Source organism: Suncus etruscus, chromosome 9 (genome assembly GCF_024139225.1).
Source record: "Suncus etruscus isolate mSunEtr1 chromosome 9, mSunEtr1.pri.cur, whole genome shotgun sequence".
Taxonomy (NCBI): Eukaryota; Metazoa; Chordata; class Mammalia; order Eulipotyphla; family Soricidae; genus Suncus; species Suncus etruscus.
In genome coordinates this window covers 109732473-109755762 of record NC_064856.1, presented here as the reverse complement: position 1 = coordinate 109755762, position 23290 = coordinate 109732473, and the positions used below count along the sequence as shown (strand labels likewise).

Below are 23290 nucleotides of genomic sequence, written 5' to 3'. Positions count from 1 at the left end.
GGCCGCTTCCGTCGTTTCTCCCGGAGGCCAGCCCCGGAGGCTCACGGGAAGTCGGGGCAGGCCCGGGCGGGCGGTGGTCTGTGTGCGCATGCGCGCCCAGGTTTGCGGCCCGGGCTGTTTGCAGCAGCCCCTGATCGCTCAGGATCTGGGTTGTCACCGAGTCCTGCAGGCCTGGGGCTCACTCCTTATTTCTGCTGGAAAAGCGCCCGTCACACGGGCTCGCCAACTCTGAGAGAGGACTCGCTGGGCGCCCCTGATTAAGGGTCGCGTGCTAGGACCCTCAAATTTGCAGCCCCAACCCCTGTCCCGCTTTGGCTGCTGGCTGGGAGGAGGTTGGGATGTGGAGCAACGGAGTTCAAGGCTCGGTGCACACTTACTCGTCCCTGCCACCAGCCTCGCATCGGCTAGGAACTCCTTGCCGGCCACTTAGGTGACTGCATGTAGAAATACTGATTAATTATGGAGTCCTGGATGGGACTGGATGATGGTGAGATGGATAGAGAGAGGCCTTTCTCCTCCAGACCGGCTACGTGCCGGCAGCCTCCTCCAGCCCGAGGGTCTGAGGGTTCAGGATATCCGGAAGGAAATGATTCACAGGCAGTCAGGTTTCAGGAGACATGAAGCTTCCTTTATTCAAGGCCCTAGCCACCTTTTAAGCAGTCTATTCTAGCTGCCCTGCCATCTTAACATGTTTCTTCTCCCTCCATTCTGCCAGCTCTCCTTCCCCTTCTCCCTTCCTGAGTCTCTCTCAATCCCTGAATCCCCTCTACACCCCTCAGGCAATCCTTTTGTTACCTTCCGGACCCCCTCCCTAAAACGGGCTGGTCTTACTATCAGGTAAGGTTATGCAGAAGATGAGAGTGGGGGTAACACCTGCATTTCCATCCCAGGAAGGTCCCACGGGCCAAGCTGTCTGTCCCTACGCATTGGCTGTGACCTGGACTTTGAGTGTAGCCAAGCCTGCTCTTGCCATCATCTCCCCCCCCCCCCAATTCAAAGCCTTGTCCCACACCCCATCCCCAGGAAAAGCTGTCACTATATTTTCCATAAAACTTTTTTTTAATAGTTATCTCAAGGGCTGGACTCTGTCTAGGCTTGGGGTGGACTGTCTGCCGGAGTCTTCTGATCTTGCGACGCTCTGAGAAGAATATTCTGATAAGGATTTTACCTTCATTGATCTGTGGCGTCTTAAAGACAAAGAAACAGGCCCCAGAATTCAGGAGGGAGAAGGCATTTGACACTGTGTCCGTGGGTGGCTGAGAAGGGGACATCCCCTATCCATACGAACCTCAGATTCTTTCCTGCAGTGGGGTGATTGGTAAGGCCCTGGCCCATGATACTTGTATGGGTGGGTTGCTTGCTGACCCTCACCTCAGTCATGCCTGGGAATGGACAAGGCCTTCCTCCTTTCCTCAGAGAGGAGTGGGAAAATAAAAGACACTGGCTGGCCTTTCCTTTCTGGGTGCCCAACTATCAGATAGCTGGGATGCACAGGACTGAGTTTCACCCCAGAAAAATCTAGTTTGGGTTATAGGGGTGATGTGTGCCAACTAAGGGACCCTCCAAGGGCTTGATGGGAGATAGGGTTCCCTGTAATAGGGCTCACCTGGGTTTCCTGGTGGCGCTTTCCACATGTCCCTTGCCTGCCTCGGCCAGCAACTGCTGCTCATCCAGCCCCAGTGCCGACAAGACCCTGGAGAAGCGCCGATTGACGCTGAGCCGGGCATTGGTCTGCAGAGAAAGTGGGATCCTGCACGGGCCCAAGTAGACAGCTGCCCAGGTCCTAATTTGGGAGCCAGGGGCGCTTACCTGCATGGCCTGCTGGAACAGGTAGGGCCGAGCCTGCACCCTGTGCTGAATGTCCTGCAGCTCCGCCTGGTACTCTATTAAGCGCTGGCGCTCCTGGCGCCTGTGGGTGACACAGGCCACCTGAGCCCACACACACCTGCCACCCCAACCTCCAGAAGCCACTTAGTCCCCAGCCTGCCTCAGAGTCCCTGGGCCCTTTGTACTCCCCATCTGACAGGGACCAGGACCTGAGTTTGGTACTGGTGTCACACTTTACCCCAAGGAGTATAGGTGGCTGCTTCCATGGCCTTTGTCCCCCAAGAGGAAGTGCAGGATGCTATGGGGATTCTTACAGGAATGGACCCACTTTGCCAACACTCCATGGTGCTTACAAGCAGAACTTGGGAAAGGATGGTAGCAAAGGAACTGGGTGCAAGAGAAAACACTTTGGAAGTTCCTGACCCCCCAAGGAAGCCACATCCCAATCACAGAACCCAGCTTGGGCACATCTCAGAAATGGGGATTTGGGGGACTGGGGCTGTGGTTCCATCCCAGCAGGGCAGAAATCCAGAAGAAATGGAAAGGGAAAGAAAGCAAGTTTGCTAAACCAACTGGACCCACTCCAGGCAGCCCAGGGCCCCAGAAATCTCCTGGAGAAACATGGGAAATTTGGGCCCCAGCTGAGCCTGGCCACTGGTGACAAGTGGTCCAAGTGGCATTGGGCCTTTCTCGGCAACACTGTGAAAAAAGAGAACACTGAGACTTGACATGATCACTAGTCCTCAAATGATCTGTTTTCTTTAACATCATGCAACAAATTTGTCAACAGTGCAACAAAACAAAGGAGAACTGTACTGAATGTTGTAAAGCAGGCATGCCTGGCCTTGAAATTAGAGAAGCCAGTGTGAGGATGCACAGCAAACATTTGTGGAGGTTTTTTGTTTTGTTTTATTTTGGGGGGGGGGCCTATACCCGGTGACGCTCAGGGGTTACCCCTGGCTCTGCGCTTAGAAATCCCTCCTGGCTTGGGGAACCATATGAGATGCCAGAGATCAAACCCAGGTCCATCCTGGGTCAGCCATGTGCAAGGCAAATGCAAATGTCCTACCACTGCACTATCACTCCAGCTCCTGTGGAGGTTATTTTTATTTGTTGCTTTTTTTGTTTGTTTTGAACCTGCGGTGCTCAGGCATCTGTCTATTCCTGGTTCTGTGCTCAGGGAACCAACAGTGGTGCCAAGGATTGAACCCAGGTTGGCTGTATGCAAGGCAAGTGCCTTAACCTCTAAACTTTCTCTCCAGCACTCATCGGACATTGTTTTTCCTCTTTCCTTGCAGCTGCTGTTGGATTGACTCAGGTCCCACGCATTCTAGTTACTAAATTTGCAGTGATGATTCTGGCTGTGATGTTTACAGGCTGGGGTAGGGGTTACCCCTGACCCAACGGCTCACACAAACTTAGTTTAATACTTGGCACTGAGGTTTCCACCACATGTGGAGCTCAAACTTGCAGCCTCATGCTTTCTTTTATTTTGTTTGTTTGGGTTTTTTTTATCTTTTTTTTTTTTTTTGTATTATTTGTATGCTCAGAAGTCGCTCCTGGCAGGCTCGGGGGACCATATGGGATGCCAGGATTTGAATCACCATCCATCTTGGATTGGCTGCGTGCAAGGCAAATGCCCTACTACTGTGCTATCTCTCCGGCCCCTATTTTCTAGTTTTTATTTTGTTCTGTTGGGGGATCATCACTACAGGGTGGGGCCTTTCCCTTCTAGCCCTAATACTCATTCACCAAGAGCCTGGGCCTTGCCGTGACAGCTTCCTGCCCTACTAGGATCCCCCCACATCCCCTACCTCAATTCCTCCAGCTTCTGCAGAGAGGACCTGGAGGCCCGGCTCGCTCGGGGGGTATAGGCTGCTAGGCAGCGGGCCACCTGCTGCTGGACATACAGCTCCCGAGTCCGCCGCTGCTGCTCCTGCAGCCTCTCCTGCTTCTGCTGCTGCTCCCGAGTCTTCAGGAGGCTTCTGGAGGCAGAAGGGTGGGGGGAATCTGGGAGCATCTCAGAGGCTGGTAGGGGATCCTAGAGCTCAAGAGCCCAGGGCCTATGAATTGGGTCTTGTCAAGAAAGTGGTGGAGAGATGATCACTCGCCTTTTCTTGAGAAAATAACCCAATCTTGCCTTCTCTTCCTGAGTGTCCTGCCCACTCCAGCCAATGAGGGGCCCCCAATCAGATGACTTAAGTCCCGGCCAGAGCACATGCCTGTGACCTCACTAGCATGGCTGACTTACAGCCATCATACCTCCATTCACCCTTCATTCTTCAACCCATCATCCATAGGAAGGATAATGGAGCTTGGTTTCTGAGCCACATGTGGTAGGAGCTAGTGTAATGCTATAGTGTGAGACAAAGGTGAGTGAATGGGTTAAGAATGGGTGAGTGGACAATGGATGGATGGATGGTTGGATGGATAAATGGGTAGGTGGATGGATGGATAGATGAATGGGTGGGTGGATGGATGGGTGGGTGGATGGATTGATGGATGGATAGGTCGGTGGATGGGTGGGTGGGTGGGTGGGTGGATGGGTAGGTGGGTGGATGGATGGATGGATGATGGGTAAATGGATGGGTGGGTGGGTGGATGGATGAATGGGTGGATTTGTGGGTAGATGGATGAGTGGATGGGTGGGTGGGTGGATGGGTGGGTGGATGGATGGGTGAATGGGTGGGTGGATGGGTGGATGGATGGGTGAGTGGATGGGTAGATGGATGGGTGGGTGGGTGGATGAGTGTATAATGAATGAATGGATGGATGGGTGGGGAGGTATGATGGTTGACAAATACATTAATGGATGAATGGATGGGAGATAATGAGTGAGGGGACAGATAGATGGGTGTGTATTGGAGAAACCTTTTCTTTTTTCTTTTTGTTTTCTTTTTATTTTTTTGTTTGTTTGTTTGTTTTTGGGCCACACCCAGCAGCGCTCAGGGGTTACTCCTGGCTATCTGCTCAGAAATAGCTTCTTGCAGGCACGGGGGACCATATGGGATGCCGGGATTCGAACCAACCACCTTAGGTCCTGGGTCAGCTGCTTGCAAGGCAAACGATGCTGTGCTCTCTCTCCGGCCCCTGGAGTTACCTTTTCTTACTGTATTTGAAATATTTCTTTGCATGTAGTTGTCGGACCTGGGCAGGAAGTACCTCTGGATTGGCCTGCTATCCTACCTGTTCTCCACCCATAGGGGTGGTCCTACTCTTCCCAATAAAGACCTGGGTCAGGGAGACTTCTGGTTTCCATCCCAAAGCTAGCCTGGCTGTCTACCGGTATCTTTTGCCTGCTGGCATATGGCTTGTGGTGGAAGTTCCTGAACCTGTTTTATCTTCCTAACCTGTGGATTATTTCCTGTGTTAACGTTATGTCCAGACCCTTGTCATGAGGCTTCCACTACACCTGGTGTCTCAAGAGTAGGTAGAAGGGTGGGTGGTGGGTGGTATAGTGATGGACAAATGGATGGTGGGTGGATAAGTGGGTAGGTGGATGAATTATTTGATGGGTGGGTAGATTATTGGATAATGAATGAGTGGACTTGGGTGGGTGGATAGATGATGGGAAGATGAATGGGTAGGTGGTTAGCTGGCTGGTAGTGGGTGAATAAATGGATGACGAATAGATGGGAGGATGAGGGATGAATGAATGGGTGGCTAAGGTGTCAGAATAAACAGTTTCCACCCTATTCAGGATAATTTTTCTTTGCTGGTGCTTATCACACATTGGATCGAAGCACCTTTTGGATTGTTCTCTTAGGATACCTGTTCTCCACCCCAGGGTGTGGTCTTTCGCTTCCCAATAAAGGTCTCGGAGAAACTGTGGTTTTGGTTTTCCACAACTCCGCTATCTGCCTGCTGGCCTGAACGTTAGCAGTGGAAAGCTTGTGATGGAATTTTCTTGGACCTGTACCATTCCCTTCAACTTTGTGGAGTTTTTTTGTTTGTTTGTTTGTTTTGGTTTCTGGGCCACACCCGGTGGTGCTCAGGGGTTACTCCTGGCTGTCTGCTCAGAATAGCTCCTGGCAGGCAAGGGGGACCATATGGGACACCGGGATTTGAACCAACCACCTTTGGTCCTGGATCGGCTGCTTGCAAGGCAAACGCCGCTGTGCTATCTCTCTGGGCCCAGTGGAGTTTTTTTTGTTTGGGGGGGGGTCACACCCGACGGCGCTCAGAGGTTACTCTTAGCTCCGTGCTCAGAAATCGCTCCTGGCAGGCTCGGGGACCATATGGGATGCCAGGGATCGAACCCGGGTCCGTCCCGAGTTGGCCCTACCACTGTGCCATCACTCTGCACCCCCCCACCTTAAACTTTGTATGGATTATTTCCTGTGTCAGCATTTGTTCCCAGACAAACATCTCCTCAATCCCTGGGGATTGGGCATGAGGCTTCAGCTTCAGTTAGGTGGATGGACGGACAGATGATGGGGGATGGATAAATGGAAGGGTGGGTGGGTAAGTGGATAGATGGATGGATAGTGATGGACGGTGGTAGATAGATGGATGAATGGATGAGTAGGTAGATGACAAGATGACCAAAAGAACTGGCGAGTGGAGAGACATGGAAGAATGAATGAGAGTGAATGAGAGTGTCTTTGGGGAGCTGACCGACTGCTGTCCTTTAGCCCTGGGTGCCCACCATCTCCTCCTCCATCTTACCTGGTAGCCTCCTGTCGTTTGTGGAAAGTTCGATTAGGGAAGTTGACATACAGGGAAGTCTCACCATCTCCCAAGACCTGGCCCTTTCCCGTCCGATCAGAGGCTTTGAGAAAAGTCTGCTGAGCCTTCTGAGGTGGCTTTTCGGAGCCTATTCACAAGGGACCACATCAGGGATAGTCTGGTCCCAGCCCTGCGTGCTCCCTCAGGCCCTGTCATCTGCATCCTAACCCGCACTCACCACAGCTCTGGTATTGCGGGAGCTGCCTCTGCAGCTTCTCCTGGTGCCAGGGCCTGTCCGGTTCCTGGGCTTTTGCCTTCCTCCTTTTTGGGCCCCTGAGGTGGCTGGAGCCAGCACTGCTCCCCCAGCCACTCTCCACCTCTTCTGCCTCTGCAGATTCCTCTTCCTCCACGAGGGGCCACCTACCGGGTTGCTGGGGCAGCCGCTCTTCAGGACTGGGTGCCCCCTCAACCCCCTTGGCCTCCTGGGCAGCATCCGGGCCTGGGCCTTGCAGCTTCGGGGACTCCCCCAATTCTGAGCCAGGATCTGCTGTCTTGCCAGGCGGCATTTTGCTCTCGGCTTTGCTCGCTGGGTGGCAGCCCGAGGCTGCTGCGACCTTTTTCCTCTCTGAGTTGGGTATCTTGAACCTCCAGCCCTTGTCCTGGGTCTCAGGGTGCTTGATCGTGGCCTTACGCCTGGGCTTTCTCTGGGGCTCCTCATGGAAGCTGGGCGGTGAGGAGGAGCTGGACCGCAGTGAAGCTCGGCCCTCCCAGGCCCACTGGAAAGGGAACGAGGGCTTCCGGGGAGCCGTGGGGAAGAGACTGAGGACAGAGACTAGGTTAGGGGGGCGCTGGCCACGGTCCTTAAGCCCTCCCAACCTGGCCCCCTGCTGCTTACTCTGCTTCCGTGCTGCCATGGCCGTTCTTGCCGTGGCCCTTGGACTTCCGCTCCTTGCCTGCCTGTCTGGCACTTTGAGCCTTCGACTGCAGGCCATGGTGCATGCCGTCATGGGCCCCCAGGTCCCCCTAGGGGAAGACAGGAGAGGAGGCCCAGCTACACAGCCTCCAGTGCTCCCCCTCCCGACACCTCCCCCTGTGGGCCCTGCCTCCTTTTATTTTGTTGGTTTGTTTTGGGGCCACACCAGACAGTACACAGGGATTACTCTTGATGGTTCAGGGAAACATATGGGGTGCCGGGGATTGAACCCAGATTGACTTCGTGCAAGTCAAGCGCTCTACCCATTTTTATCTCTCCAGCCTCCAAATTAAAAAAAATTTTTTTTGGTTTTTGGGATACATTCAGCTGTGCTCAGGGGTTACTAATGCTCCAGTTCCCTCAAATAAAAATTTTAAATAGCATGAGGCCAGAGAAATAGGACAGCGGTAGGGCATGCAGCCAACCAGGAACAGATTCGATTCCCAGCATCCCATATGGTCCCCTGAGCCTGCCAGGAGCAATTTCTGAGCGCAGAGCCAGGAGTAACCCCTGATGTGACCCCCTCCCCCCCAAAAAAAGGAATAATCATGGGAGCTAGAGCTATAGTACAGCCGGAAAGGCCTTTGCCTTGCATGTAGCTGACCCAGGTTTGATCCCCATCATCTCATCTGGTTCCTAAGCCCAGTCATAAGTGACTCCTGAGCACTGCCAGGTGTGGCCTCAAAACAAAAAATGAAAACAAAACCACAACTATGAGTAATTTTTGTAAATCATGGTATATTAAAATATTTTTTTCTTTTTTTTTTTCTTTTTGGTTTTTGGGCCACACCCGGTAACGCTCAGGGGTTACTCCTGGCTATGTGCTCAGAAGTTGCTCCTGGCTCGGGGGACCATATGGGACACCGGGGGATCGAACCGCGGTCCGTCCAAGGCTAGCGCAGGCAAGGCAGGCACCTTACCTTTAGCACCACCGCCCGGCCCCATATTAAAATATTTTTAAATAAAATAAAAATCTCTTAGATTATTTCACATGAGCTTCTTGAAATAACAGGAACATGGGCGGGGCTCACTGCAGACCAGGCCCTCAGCCGTGGGTCCGACTCAGATTACCTCCCACCTAGATTGAAATACCCAAAGCTGGGCCCGGAGAGAGAGCACAGTGGCGCTTGCCTTGCAAGCAGCCAATCCAGGACCAAAGGTGGTTGGTTCGAATCCCGGTGTCCCATATGGTCCCCTGTGCCTGCCAGGAGCTATTTCTGAGCAGACAGCCAGGAGGAACCCCTGAGCAATGCCGATGTGGCCCAAAAAACAAACAAACAAAAAAAAAACAAAAACAAAAAATGAAATACCCAAAGCTGCTATTGTGGGACCCCCTCTAATACACACACCCTTGCTCATCCCTAGGACCTGGAGAACACTGAGGCTCAAAAAGGATCAGTTGGGGGCAGAGGGATAGCAATACAGTGAGGAAGGCATTTGCCTTGCATCTTGCATGTGGCTGACATGGGTTTGATCCCTGGGATCCCATATAGTCCCCAAGCCTGCCAGGAGTAACCCCTGAGCATCACTGGATGCAAAATCAAAGAGAGACGGGGGGGGGGGGGGGGCCCCGAGAGAGAGAGCGAGGGAGCGAGAGAGAGAGAGAGAGAGAGAGAGAGAGAGACAGAGAGAGAGAGAGAGACCACTTGACAAAGGAATTCCCAGGGACCTTGTCACCTCATTACTTCTGCCTTCTGTGGTGTCTGAGCCTAGGACAGCTGGTATGATGTCCCCCAAGGCCCCAAGCAAGAGATATTGCTGCACTGGCCCAGGGTCTTGTCAGCAGCCCCATCTGCACCCCACTTCCCTTAGGCCTGGCCCTGCTCTCTGGGACCCCTCAGGTCTGCCTGACACTCCTGAGCCTTCATGGCAGTCCAGGGGCCCTACTGCCCTCAGGCCTTGATGCGGTAGGCTGTTTCTGAGCCCACCTCACCTGGTCTGTCTGCAGGATGCTTGCCAGAAACCTGAGGAGCCCTCTGGTCACCTCTGGGGTTCGGTGCTGAGGCTGGGAGGCGGGCGCTGGCTTCCTAGCTGACGCTTTGACGCTTTGTTGGTGTGAGCTGAACATACTGTGAACCCCGCCCCCCGCCCCAGCTGCCTACCATGGAACCCCACTGCTTCCCATCTCTATGACAACCGAGCCCCAACCCTGATGAATATGGGAAGGGGAGACCCACGGGGTGGGGGTGGGGGACAAAGGAGATCAGTAGGATGCTGAGGAAGAGTCCAGGCCCAAGGCCGACAGACCTAGAGCCACTGGGTCTAGCCCAACATGCCCCTATAACCCAAGGTGAGTCCCAGCCCTTGGTCCTCAGCTCTCAATGGGCCAATTTCTCCAATTCAGAAGCCTCCATCTCACAGGGCCGTTAAAGATAAAGATGACCCTGTCCTTACACGGGGCTCCTTTGTGACCCCGCCATCTTGTGGTTTCAGGGGAAATGCACCCCAAGATTGTGTCAAATCACCTGTGTGTCTGAGGCCTTTAGGGGCTGGAAAAGCCAGAAAGTGGAGCCAGGCAGAGCCCGGAGAGGGCAGTGGAAGGAATCACAACCTTGAAAGCAAGATTCACTTCCAGGTCCCCTCCCCATAGAGCCCATGTGTGGCCCAGTGGGTCAGTGAGGACCAAGCAGCCAGAAGTGGCCACTCTATGGCCATGCCAGGGTCCCTCCTGTCCTCCCAGCCTGTGTTGAGTGTCACCCGAGCCACAGAGGCAATATCTTGGGGTTGAGGTGGGGCCTGTTGTCTGCAAAGCCAGCAATGCACTGAGAGGTGGCCTTGAGTCCCCGTCAGGAGCAGAGGAAAAACCTACAAGTGTGTCCACCCTACACCTGTAGGCTGAATCAGGAAATATGAGCAACATGCAAGGACTTAGGAAATGGCTCAAGGACCAGAGTAATAGCACAATGGGTAGGACTCTTGCCTTGCAAGCAGCTGACCTGGGCTCCTTCCCCAACATCAGTATGGTTTCCTGAGCCATAGTAAGCCCTGAGCATCGCTGGGTGTGGCCCCAAAACAAACAAAATGGAAAAAAGCAGAGCAGTGTGCATCAGGCCCTGAATTCTGTCCTTAAAATGCTGTGGCATTGGGGCCGGAGAGATGGCATGGAGGTAAGGCATTTGCTTTGCATGCAGAAGGACAGTGGTTCGAATCCTGGTATCCCATATGGTCCCCTGAGCCTGAGGAGCGATTTCTGAGTGTAGAACCAGGAGTAACCCTTGAGCCCTGCCGGGTGTGACCCAAAACAAAAACAAAACAAAACAAAATGCTGTGGCATTGGGGCTGGAGAGATAGCATGGAGGTAAGGTGTTTGCCTTTAATGCAGAGGGTCATTGGTTTGAATCCCAGCATCCCATATGGTCCCCCAAGTCTGCCAGGAGTGATTTCTGAGCGTGAAGCCAGGAGTGATCCCTGAGGGCTGCCGAGTGTGACCCCCCCCAAAAAATGCTGTGGCACCCCAGGGAAGACGGACGAGCTGCTGTCCCACTCTCAGGACACACAACTTCCCCCCTGTAGACCCCAAGTCATGGCAGGCCCACCTCTAGGAAGGACAGCAGGATGGTGTGTCTGGTCAACCTCTCGCTACTTTTTTTTTTTTGGTTTTTGGGCCACACCCAGCATTGCTCAGGGGTTACTCCTGGCTATCTGCTCAGAAATAGCCCCTGGCAGGCACGGGGAACCATATGGGACACCGGGATTCGAACCAACCACCTTTGGTCCTGGATTGGCTGCTTGCGAGGCAAAGGGCTCTGTGCTATCTCTCCGGGCCCTCTCGCTACTTTCTGCCCTCTAACTTTCCAGGGGACACATGCTTCTCAGCAGTCTCCCTGTGAACTGCAGTTTCATATTTCAACTCCCCAAGCCCTCATTTTTTTAAAATTTTATTTATTTATTTATTATTTATGTATTTATTGTTTTTTTAGGATCACTCCTTGGCTCTGAACTCAGAAATTGTTTCTGCCAGGCTCAGGGGCCCATATGGGATGCCAGGAATTGAACTGGGGTCCATCCTGGGTTGGTTGTGTGCAAGGCAAACGCCTTACCGGTGTGCTATTGCTCCGGCCCCAAACACTCATTCTAAGTTCAGTAGTTGAGTTAGTCTCAATGTCTGCCACATCTAGGTCATGGCCATGCCATCCTATCAGGGTCCCTCCACACCCCAGCCCCCAATACCCTTGCTCCCCAATTCTGCCTTCCAGAAAGAGTGAACCCCAGACCTGGAGCTGGTCAGCTCCCATGAACCCCTTCTCCCAGAGTGAGTACCCCATCTTCACCACCACGAGTCAGGCATATAAGACCACTGTTCTGTAGACTGCAGATCCCCACTGCGACCCACCCAGACCCTTGGCTCCTTCCACTTACCCATCAGCCCTTGCACTGGGCACTTGCTGTTTCTTTTTCATTTAGAGTGGGGGTTAGTTTGGGGTCACATCTAATGGTGCTCAGAGCTTACTCCTACCTCTGTGCTCAAGAATCTCGCCTGGTGGGAGCTTCAGAATGAACCGGAGTGGGCCACATGCAAGGCCTTCCATGCTGTACTATGCTCTGGCCCACTTATTTTTTGTTTGTTTTGTTTTGGAGCCACACTCTGCAGCACTCAGGGGTTCTTTCTAGCTCTGATTCAGAAATAATTTACCCCTGGCAGGCTCAGGGAACTACACAGGATGCTGGGGATCAAACCCAGGTTGGCTGCATACAAAGCAAGCACCCTCCTGCTGTGCTGTCTCTCTGGTCCTAGATTCTGCTGCTTCAGTCTGGAATGTCCCCTCAGTACCCTCACAATTCCCTCTCTGAATTCTGCTGTATTGTCACCTAAAGCCAAGAAGCTGTGGGTCTCTGCTCTGTCTGCTGACCTCTGGCCCTCTGCCCTTAAGGAAGCCACCCTCTCCTGGCTCAATTCTTTTATTTATTTATTTATTTATTTATTTTATTGTTATTATATATGTATATATATTTTTTGTTTGTTTGTTTGTTTTCTTTGGGGCACACCTGGCAGTGTTCAGGAGTCACTTCGGGTGGTGCTCAGGGTCTATATGGAGATGAAACCAGGGTCTGCTGCCTGCAAGGCAAATGCCCTTCCCTCCTGGCTTGGTTCTAAATGTGCTCGAAATGTGTCTCAGAGGCATGTGGGGTGCCCTTATCTCTTCTCTCCTACCCCCATCTTCTACTCAGAGGTGAGACTCCTGGAGGTGTTTCAGCCCTGCATCCCTCTGGACTCCCTCTCTTACCCATGAAATATTTTCCATCCTGGTTTTGCTGGTTTGTTCAGGACTCCCCAAGCCATACTCGGGAGATACAGGGACCCCGTTAGGAGATTCTTGGCCAACTGAGCTGGTGGCTAAATGCCAGGCTTTGCATATGCGATTACCTGGACTCCAGGGCCATAGACAAAGATACTTGGGGACTGTGTGCGCCAGAGTTGAAACTAGGGTTTGTTGTGTGCAGTGCAAGGCCCTTACTCTACTATCTTCTTTTTTTGCTTGTTTTTGGGCCACACCCGTTTGATGCTCAGAGGTTACTCCTGGATATGCGCTCAGAAATCGCTCCTGGCTTGGGGGGACCATATGGGACGCCGGGGGATCGAACCGTGGTCTGTCCTACGCTAGCGCTAGTGCTTGCAAGACAGACACCTTACCTCTAGTGCCACCTCCCCAGCCCCGTTTTTGGCCTTTGTGCTGGCTTCTAAATCAAAGCCAGGCCCCTCTGTGCCTGTTTATAGCCCTGCATAGCTGAGTATGTTCAGAACTTGCACACATCCCACCCCCTGTTCTGCCTGCTTTCCATTCCATCCATCTCAGCCTCCCTCCATCCATCTGGGTCTCGTCCCACCTGCTCCCCAACTCTCTACCAAGCCCCTCAATGGCACAACAGAGTTTTGTAAACTAGTCTAAAATTCAAACATTTTTTTTTTTGTTTGTTTTGTGGGCCACACCTGGCGGCATTCAGGGATTACTCCTAGCTCTGTGCTCTAAGATTACTTATGACAATGCTCAGGGGACTTTATAGGATGCTGGGGTTTAAATCCTAGTTGGCTGCATGCAAGGCAAATGTCCTCCCTGTTGTCCTATCTCTCCAGCTCCAGAATGATTTTTTTATTTTAGAGACAGGGTCTCGCTATGTTGCCCAGGCTGGAGTGCAGTGGCTATTCACAGGTGCGATCCCACTACTGATCAGCACGGGAGCTTTGACCTGCTCCGTTTCTGACCTGGGCCAGTTCGCCCCTCCTTAGGCAACCTGGTGGTCCCCTGCTCCCAGGGTGGGAGGGTCACCATATTGATGCCGAACTTAGTGCGGACACCTGATCGGCACAGCGCACTGCAGCCCAGAACTCCTGGACTCAAGTGATCCTCTGGCCTCATCCTCCCGAGTAGCTGGGACTACAGGTACATGCCACCACACCCAGCCCAGAATGATTTTTTAAATTTTATTTTATATTTTTTCGGTTTTGGGGCCACACCTAGTGGTGCTCAGAGGTTACTTTGGGCAGGCTTGGGGGACCCTATGGGATACCAGGGATCAAACCCAGGTTGGCCATGTACATGGCAAATACCCACCCAGGTTGGCTGCGTGCAAGACAAATACCCTACCCGCTGTTATCATTGTTAGATAATAGCACTGTTACCAGCTGTCAGAGCTGTTATCGCTCTAGCTCTTTTTTCCTCTTTCTTTTACTTTTTTGTTTCCGGGCTACACTCGGCAATGGTCAAGAGTTATTCCTGACTCTGTATTTGGGAGTCACTCCTGGCCATTTTGGAATAACATATCGGATGCTGGGAATAGAACCCAGATAAGCTGTGTACAAGACAAGCCCCATCCCCACAGTGCTGTCCCTCCAGGGCCTTTTTTCATCCCAGAGTGAAATTCTGTCTCTTTTTTTTTTTGGGGGGGGGGTTTACACCCGTTTGATGCTCAGGGGTTATTCCTGGCTATGCGCTCAGAAATTGCTTCTGGTTGGCCACATGCAAGGCAAATATACCCTACCGCTGTGCTATCACTCCGGCCCCAACTTTCCAAATTTCTGAATGTGACTGTTTAGTCAAATCAGCACAGAACAGGACCCCCAGTGAGCACGATCTCAAAGTCTACCCTCCTCATCTGTCTGTCTCAGACCTCAAGGTACTTAATGTACTTGGTGGAAATTTCCTCTCCTTTTCGGGGGGGAAAAGTCCAAGCTGGGTTGGTACTCAGACACACTTGGCTGCCCCCCTCACAGGCACTCTAAGAACAGCTTCAGTCACCCCAGGGACCTGGACTGGCTTGGAAACTGGAAAGAAAGGAGACACAGAAAGGCAGGACTTGAATTTGGCCCAGAGGAAGAAGATCCCCCATTGAATTTCAGGGACATTTTGGGAGACAAAGCGTAGCTCAGGAGAGGACCTAGAGAAGTGGGCTGATTCAGGAAACAGTGAGTAGATGGGTGGATGGGGGGACCCCAAGGGCTGGGGACAGAGAGGCAGAGTAGAAAGCAGAGCTGGGGTCCACACAGTAGAGTCAGGGCATTTGGTCACACCAAGAAACAGTCGCGGGGCCGGGTAGGTGGCGCTGGAGGTAAGGTGTCTGCCTTGCAAGCGCTAGCCAAGGAAGGACCGCGGTTCGATCCCCCGGCGTCCCATATGGTCCCCCCAAGCCAGGGGCGATTTCTGAGCACATAGCCAGGAGTAACCCCTGAGCGTCAAACGGGTGTGGCCCAAAAATCAAAAAACAAAAAAAAAAAAAAAAAAAAAGAAACAGTCGCAAAGAGGAGCAAGAGAACAAGACAAGAGAACAAGACCCCCGGATGCCAAGGGAAGGTGCAAGGCTGACAACTCACAGTGGAACAAACACTCTGGTCCTAGACTTCTAGAAAGCCAGGGCCACCCCAGCTGCAGCTGCCCTTAACAACAGATCTAGAATGTTCCCAATGGAGCCAAAGTCTCCAAAACTCTCTCCCTGCCCCAGAGCTACAAAGTCACTGTCTTTCGTGTTGAGGGGCCCAGGGTGGCCGCTTTCCTTCAGCTTCCTGGGCATGTACCAGCCACTGCTGAACCCATCGCTCAGATCCTGTCTGGTGTGGCCTCGGTCTGGCAGAGTCTGGTTGGTCTTTTCGGGGCGGATCCCCTTGTTCTGGCTGCAGTGCATACCGAATGCTAGGTGCCAGCTTGTGAGCAGAATTAGACTACTAACAGCCCTGTAGGGGTGAGCACAAGAAGGATGCAAGCCCTGAGGAGCATGGTGGCCAAGCATGGTGTTGGGTTGCTGATCCTACCCTAATCAATAATTGTGCCCTACCCTAGTGTGTGACCTGGCATTCTGCTCCCACCCTAGGTGGTACCTGATTCTTGCGTATAAAAGCCAGGGTCTGTGAAAGGCTGGGGCTTTTTCTGGGGCTGATGCTGGGGCTTTTCTTCAGCCTTATCCACTGAATAAAGTGGATATCTCCTGAAGCCTGACTGCCTGTGGATGTTCCACCTGCCGCTATCACCTCAGAACCTCCGGCTGAACAGGGTAGCAGACTCGTGGTCTGAGCTGGAGGAGAAAGACCTCATCCTCCATCCCACCATCATCCAGCCCCATCAAGGGTTGAGCATGTGACCAACCAGTGCAATCACAGCCAAGGAACTGGGCAGTGAGGGACAAAGACGAACAACAGACAAGAGTTACAGGGATGGAGAGAGAGGCACAGAAGAGCCCGCTCTAAAGATCCTATAGCATGGTGTTTGCATCACGAATGCTCCATGAGCCACAAGCTTCCCTTCACTTGATTCTGCACTTGCAAATTTGTTAGATCTGTCCTTTGCAAGAAGTGATAAATTAATCGCGGATTAAAACTGGGGCTGGGGCCCGGAGAGATAGCATGGAGGTAGAGAGGTAGAGTGTTTGCCTTGCATGCAGGATGGTGGTTCGAATCCCGGCATCCCATATGGTCCCCGAGCCTGCTAGGAGCAATTTCTGAGCGTAGAGCCAGGAGTAACCCCTGAGTGCTGCCTGGTGTGATTCAAAAAACAAAACAAAACAAAACAAAAAAAAAGCTGGGGCTGGAGGGATAGCACAGCAGGGAGGGTGTTGACCTTGCATTGAGCTGACCCAGGTTCGATCCTTGGCATCCCATAGGGACCCTTGATCCTGCCAGGTGTAATTTCTAAGCTCAGAACCAGGAGTAACTTCTGAGCACCACTGGGTATGCCCCCCCAAAAAAAACAAAGAAACAACAACAAACAAAACAGAGACAGGAAAACAGACACTCAGAAGTGGAAGATGTGAAACTTGAAACTTGTAGGGTTGGTTAGTCAACAAAGAAGCTAGGATTGGATCTCAGGGCTAGAACTAGCTCCAGGGTGTGGGCAAAGGGATAAGGTTCTGTACCCCCTCCCCAGCACTCCCTCGCTTTAGAGCATCTCTTCTGGGGCTTAAGGCCTTGTTATATATGAAAGCATTTCCTGGGGCTGGCGAGGTGGCGCTAGAGGTAAGGTACCTGCCTTGCAAGCGCTACCCAAGGAATCCCCGGAGTCCCATATGGTGCCCCCAAGCCAGGGGCAATTTCTGAGTGCTTAGCCAGGAGTAATCCCTCAGCATCAAACGGGTGTGGCCCGAAAAACCAAAAAAAAAAAAAAAAGAAAGCATTTCCATAAGATGGTCTCTGCCTGTTGTCCCACCTACAACCTTCCAGGTAGGGGTGCTGTTGAGAGCCTAATAAATAGTTTTCGAGCGAGGTGCTCGAGGTCTTTTGGGGCGGTTTACTAGTGGACTCTAGGTATTTTTGGACCTGGTGGTAGGCTGACAAAGGACTCTGCATCTAACCTTCTTACCCTTTTACCCTCCTGTCCATGTGGATTATTTGTCCGGATAAATATCACCAAGATCTCTTTCCCCTCCAAGGGGGTAGGGGAATGGGAATCAATTTCTCATTCTGGGAGCCCTTTGAGGATCACTGACAACCAGTCAAGGAGTAAATGGGACCCACCAAATGCAACAAATAACCCACACAGACAGGAGGGTAAAAGGGTAAGAAGGTCGGATGCAGACTCCTTTGTCTCCTACCAGCAGCTCCAAAAACCCAGAGCCCACCAGCTAGCTGCCCCAAAAGACCCTGAGCACCTCGCTCGAAAACTATTTATTAGGCTCTCAGCAGCACCCCCCACCTGGAAGGTCGGACGTGGGACAACAGGCAGAGATAATCTTACGGAAATGCTTTCATATATAACAGGCCTATGCTGTCCATATGGGGGCCTTAAGTACAATCTTTGGCACTGCCTGATACTCCCAAACACGGCAGGAGCAAATCCTGAGCAAGAGCAACAACACCCTGTCCCCAACAATGCTGGGGGTGGCCTCCAAACACAAAACAAATGGATAGAATTTTAGAATTTCACCTTCATTTGTATTTTGGAGTCATACCTGGCGATGCTCAGGGTCTACTCCTGGCTCTGAGTTCGGGGGATCATATGTGGCTTGGCCATGTGAAAGGCCAGTGCCTCCCTTCCCTGATGTCTCAGGCCCTGGAATCTCAACAAACCAACCCCAACCTGCCACACAGGCCCACAGCCCTGGCTCCCGTGTCCACCTTCTCCGTGACACCCCCTGGTGGCCACTCTGAGAATTGCTCCCCAAGCCTGGACCTGTCAGGCAGGACCTGGAGTTCAAGGTGACAGAAAACAAGAGGTCTGGGCTTGTCCGCAGAATACAGGCTCTGGGCCAGCCTTGGGGGGCTTGGGCTGTGCTGGGCTCATCCTCCATCAGGCACCCCGGGATAGGCTCCAGAACCCAGTGTGGTTAAAGTCAAACCTGCAGGGACTCCTTAGTACCCTGTGAGGCTGGTCACTAACAGCTCTTACCATGGCTGCTTGGGCACCCTACCCACCTGCACCCATCACCCAGGTGACTCTGCATTTCCTCGCCTGCACCTCCCAGTTAGGCCCTCACTCTCTTGCCTCTTTATCCCCATCAGGACTGAGGCAGCTCATTTGGGGCCCCTCCAGGTCACCCCCACCCCCAGGCTTATTCTCTTGTCCCCAGGCCTTTCAACCAAACACCCACCCTGGCTCAGCCCACTAACTTGCCCCAAATTTCTAACCTTCCTCTTATGATCCCTTCCCCCCACCCCAATAAACTGGAATACTGCCCCAGCCCTGACCAAGTCCCTGCAGAAAGAAATACAGGTATGTTCTAGGGGACTCCATCTGGCCTGCTGCCACTGTCCTCAGACATCACCCCCTCTGGGGGGCAGTGTCAGGCCCATGGGGTCTGCTCAATGCGACTGAAGTCACTCAAGGCCTGGCCAAGTGCTAGGTGGCAGCTGCCGCCTTTACAAGCCCCATCTGGCGCCTGGCCCTGTGCAGCAGCTCCAGGCAGGTGCCAGGAGAATGAGGCCGCTCAGAGGGGCCACAGGGCACAGCTGGCACATGCCCTTCCCTCTACTCAGCCACCCACTTCCTGTGGGGTCCCATGGCTCTTGGCAAGGCGTCCTAGAAGGAGGGAAGGCACCCAGACTGGACAGAAACTGGGCAAGACGCAGGCGTCCACTTTGTCAATTTTTTTAATAAATTTAAGAACAGTTCTACTTTCGCTTTTCCCCCCAGAGCGACTGAAACCAACTAAAAGGGGGTGCGATCTGGGGGGCAGCGGGCGCTAGGAATCATAATCCTCTTCGTCCTCTGCATCCGGGGCGGAGGGGCCCGAGGCGGAGGGGCCCGGGGGAGCAGGGGGCAGAGGCAGAGTCGAGTTGAAGGGCAGGAAGGGTGTCGGGGTACTGCAGGGGAAAAGCAAGAGAGAGGCTCAGGCTGTGACCCATGGACCCAGCCCATGGAGGCGTAGGGGTCATCTTCTCCTTAGGGAGGTCCTCAGGCCTTGGCAGACGCCCCAGAGAACCAAGCGTCCAGGACCAGAAAGAACAACCTATGGCTGAAGCCATAGCACAGCAGGGAGGGCGCTGGCCTTGCATGTAGCCAATCCAGATTGATCCAGGCATCTCATATCATTCCCTGAGCACTGCCAGGAGTGACAGCTGAGCATAGAGCCAGCTGTAACCCCTGAGTACTGCTGGGTTGGCTTAACCACCCCCCCAAAAAACCCCAAGACCCAGAAAGACCAAGACAGCCCTTTTTTTAGGGGGTGGTCAACACTGCTTACCTCTGACAGTGGGCAGGAGGTGGTGTAGGCTGTGCTGGGGCAGGGGGTGCTTCCTCCTCTCCTTCTGTGTCTGTGTCCTCAGACTCGTCCTAAGAGTCAGGGCCGGGTCAGAGGTGACAAGGCAGGACAAAGGACACCCCCTCTCAACCCTCGGTTGGGGGGTGGCCACAAACCCAGCGCGGACCCTCAGGGCTCACCTCTTGCTCTGAGTCTGTCCCGGACATCTTCTTGTCCTTGCCTTTGCTCCCCACACCGCCGTTCTTGCGGCCACTGGCCCCGGGCTTCCGGCCCCTGGTGTGAGGGACAATCAGGGCATGTGCCTGGGGGTCCCCGCTGCTGCTGCTGCTGCTGCTGCTACTGCAGCCCGGGAACCCCGATCCCCACCTGCGGGCTCCCTTGTCGCCATCCATGTGGTTGTCTTCGCCGTCGCCCTGCATGTCGGGGACGGTGGCCACCAGGTCCTTCAAGAAGTCAAACTGCTGTTCTAGCTCTATGCATTGCTTCCTGGAGGGGACAGGCGGCGGGTGGGTTTGGGGACGCACACACACACAGCGGGCACACCCCACCCACCCCCGGACCCAACACCCCAACACCCAGTGGGGTTACCACGGGCACTCACAGGTGGGACGTGGTCATGGTCTTGGCGTTGCGGGACTGGGTCACTTGACAGGCTTTCTTCAGCAGCGACTCCAAGAAGAGCTCCAGCGCCCGGGCTGCTGGGTGTCAAGGAGAACAAGGGTGGGGGGTCCCGGGGCCGCCTCCCCGCACCCCACCGCACACCCCAGGCCCCCCAGGATACAGATGATGACAGGTACGGCCGCTGCCACCTTCCCGATCTCCTCGTCGGTCTGCATGATCTTCTTGATCCGCGCCTGCAGGGGGGAAGGCCAGAGGGCTCGGGTTGAGGTGCCAGCCCGCACCCACCCACCCAGGGGTGCGGGATCGCGGGGCGCGGGGGGGAAGCAATCCCGGGGTGGGGTGGGATGGGTCTGGGGGTCCCAGGGTGGGCGCCAAAGTGGGTGCCGGGCTCCCCGAGGCCAGCCCCAAGCCGGGCCGGGCTGCACCCCCTGACCCCGAGCACCCCGAGAAGGGCCTCCGCCGCAGCTCCGAGCCCGGCCACGTGCTCACCGGCGGGAACCGCGCGTTGTACTTCTTCTTCTTGCTCGGCATCTCGCGTCCGGCCTCCGCCGCCTCCGCCTCGCCAAGCCGGGCCCAGCGCCGCCTCCGCCGCCCGCAGCCTCCGGGCCCGGGGCCTGCTCGGGCCCAGCCCGCCCGCCTCCCCGGGGCCCGCCGCGCCCGCTCCGCCCCCGCCCCGCGGTCCTAGCGCCGCCGCTCGCCGCGCCCTGGCGCTGCCGCCCGCGCCCTCCCCTTCGCCGCCGGCGGGACCGAGGCGCGTCGGTCCGGGCCTGGACCACCGCACGGGCCCGGCCCCAAGGCCAGAATGAGAAGCGGACGTTGGCCACGCCCCTTCACGCTGGGCACGCCCCTTCGCGCCGGGCACGCCCCTCCAGGAAACGTCACGTCTCTTCCCCTTCCACGCAGGCCACGCCCCTCCAGACAACGTCGCTCCCCTTGCCCTTTCACGGAGACCACGCCCCTCCAGGAAACGTCCCGTCCCTTACCCTTTCACGCAGGCCACGCTCCTCCAGACAACATCGCTCCCTTTCGCGGAGACCACGCCCTCTCCGCCGCGCCACGCCCCTCCTCCTTCACGCCGTTCACGCAGACCACGCCCCTCCAGACAACGTCGCTCCCCTTCCCCTTTCGCGGAGACCACGCCCTCTCCGCCACGCCACGCCCCTCCTCCCCCACGCCGTTCACGCAGACCACGCCCTCTCCGCCACGCCACGCCCCCAGCGCGCAGGCCCCGCCCCGCGCGCCGTGTGTCTATAAAGTTGTTGTTGAGGCGGCGGCGGCGCTAAGATGGCGGCGGCGGCGGCGGCCGTGGCGGGGCCCGGGACTGGGGCCGGGGCCGGGGCGGGGCGCGATGGGGCCGCGGAGCCCCGGCAGGAGCGGGGCCGGGGTCGGGGCTGGGCCGCGGGCGTGGAGCGCGGCGAAAGCCGGAGGTGAGGGCGGGCCCGGCGGGGGCAGCGCTCAGAGGGGCGGCGGGGCGGAGGCGGCCCCGGCCTCGGCCTGGACCCGGGCTCGGTGCACACCTGCAGGGCTGCTGCGGGGCGGGGCGGGGCGGGCGCGAGTCCCGGGTCCGAGCTCCGAGTGCGGCCTCGCTGGGCCTGGCTGCTCGAGCCCTGGACAGCCGTCTGCAGCCTGCACCCGGCCGGCCTGGCCTTCAGGCCTGCGCGGCTGCTGGGCACCAGGCCCGGGGCCCCCCACTTCTCGGCAGCGACCCCCTGCTGTGACCCCACTTCCCCCAAGGGTTGGAGTCGTGCTCTGAGCCCCACACCAGGCGCCTGTCAACTGAGGGTTTGGGGGTCCTGGGGTGAAGCCTTGCCCAAGGCTATGCACGCTGGCCAGGCCGGCCCACCCTCTCCGCCTGACCGGCGTCTGCTCTCTCGCAGGACGGAGGCCGGCGGCGACGAGCTGGAGGAGGAGGACTCGCCCGGCGGCCGGGAGGACGGCTTCACGGCCGAGCATCTGGCCGCCGAGGCCATGGCCGCCGACATGGACCCCTGGCTGGTGTTCGACGCCCGCACCACGCCCGCCACGGAGCTGGACGCCTGGCTGGCCAAGTACCCGCCGTCCCAAGTCACCCGCTACGGGGACCCCGGCTCGCCCAACGCCGAGCCTGTGGGCTGGATCGCGGTGTACGGGCGGGGCTATGCCCCCAACTCTGGGGACGTGCAGGGCCTGCAGGCCGCCTGGGAGGCGCTGCAGACCGGGGGGCGGCCCATCACGCCGGGCACCCTGCGGCAGCTGGCCATCACCCACCAGGTGCTCTCGGGCAAGTGGCTGATGCACTTGGCCCCGGGCTTTAAGCTGGACCACGCCTGGGCCGGCATCGCCCGGGCCGTGGTGGAGGGCCGGCTCCAGGTGGCCAAGGTGAGCCCCCGGGCCAAGGAAGGGGGGCGCCAGGTCATCTGCGTGTACACGGACGACTTCACGGAGCGCCTGGGCGTGCTGGAGGCCGATGCGGCCATCAGGGCCGCAGGGGTCAAGTGTCTGCTCACCTACAAGCCCGACGTCTACACCTACCTGGGCATCTACCGGGCCAACCGCTGGCACCTCTGCCCCACGCTCTACGAGAGCCGCTTCCAGCTGGGGGGCAGTGCCCGGGGCTCTCGCGTGCTGGACCGCGCCAACAACGTGGAGCTTACCTAGGGCAGCCTGTGGGGGGCACCCTCGCTCTTCCTTGTCATGCTGCCCTGCACCGGGCAGACTGTCCCCAGGGGCTGGAGCCTCTGTCGGCTGGACCCGGAAGCCTCTTGAAAGTGTCTCCTTTGCCAGCTGGGACCCCAGGCCGGGTGCAGACACCAGGAGGAGAAATTCCATAGCCACCCTCATTCCTGGCTGCACCCCTTTTCTTCCTGCATCACCCTTGGCCCCATCTTGCTCTCCTGAGAGAAAATCTTGCGCTTCGAGTGGCTGTCCCAGATCGGAATCTTCACTGCCCAGGGGCAGCGATCCTGCAGACCTGAGCATGCCCTGGAGGACGGGGGTCCCCGGGCCTATCCCTCTTGCCTTCTCAGCCTGCACCACCCACCCGTAGCCCTCTGCCAAGTCCTGTGCCTGTTCCTGGCCATCCAATAAAGTCCAGCTGGGGTT

General features: G+C 55.8%; 3 protein-coding genes across 4 annotated transcripts; 1 reads left to right on the top strand and 2 right to left on the bottom strand.

Annotated features, from left to right (window-relative positions):
* Window positions 1-526: 526 nt before the first annotated feature.
* TSGA10IP (testis specific 10 interacting protein) lies at window positions 527-15583 on the bottom strand. The gene is made up of 9 exons (XM_049780875.1): window positions 15410-15583; window positions 7391-7518; window positions 6734-7314; window positions 6496-6643; window positions 3642-3812; window positions 1810-1909; window positions 1607-1731; window positions 1169-1187; window positions 527-559 (listed from the first exon to the last, which is right to left on the bottom strand). Exons 1-9 carry the CDS (start codon window positions 15581-15583, stop codon window positions 527-529), a joined length of 1479 nt encoding a protein of 492 aa, XP_049636832.1.
* Window positions 15584-18959: 3376 nt separating this feature from the next.
* Window positions 18960-20831, bottom strand: DRAP1 (DR1 associated protein 1). 2 transcript variants are annotated; one of them, XM_049780181.1, is made up of 7 exons: window positions 20699-20831; window positions 20370-20442; window positions 20190-20283; window positions 19955-20074; window positions 19768-19861; window positions 19571-19659; window positions 18960-19190 (listed from the first exon to the last, which is right to left on the bottom strand). In XM_049780181.1, exons 1-7 carry the CDS (start codon window positions 20738-20740, stop codon window positions 19070-19072), a joined length of 633 nt encoding a protein of 210 aa, XP_049636138.1. In that variant the 5' UTR covers window positions 20741-20831; the 3' UTR covers window positions 18960-19069. The 2 variants fall into 2 exon arrangements, with proteins under 2 accessions (XP_049636138.1, XP_049636137.1); XM_049780180.1 differs by having other exon boundaries at window positions 19768-20074.
* Window positions 20832-21493: 662 nt separating this feature from the next.
* Window positions 21494-23290, top strand: C9H11orf68 (chromosome 9 C11orf68 homolog). The gene is made up of 2 exons (XM_049780174.1): window positions 21494-21636; window positions 22087-23290. Exons 1-2 carry the CDS (start codon window positions 21494-21496, stop codon window positions 22844-22846), a joined length of 903 nt encoding a protein of 300 aa, XP_049636131.1. The 3' UTR covers window positions 22847-23290.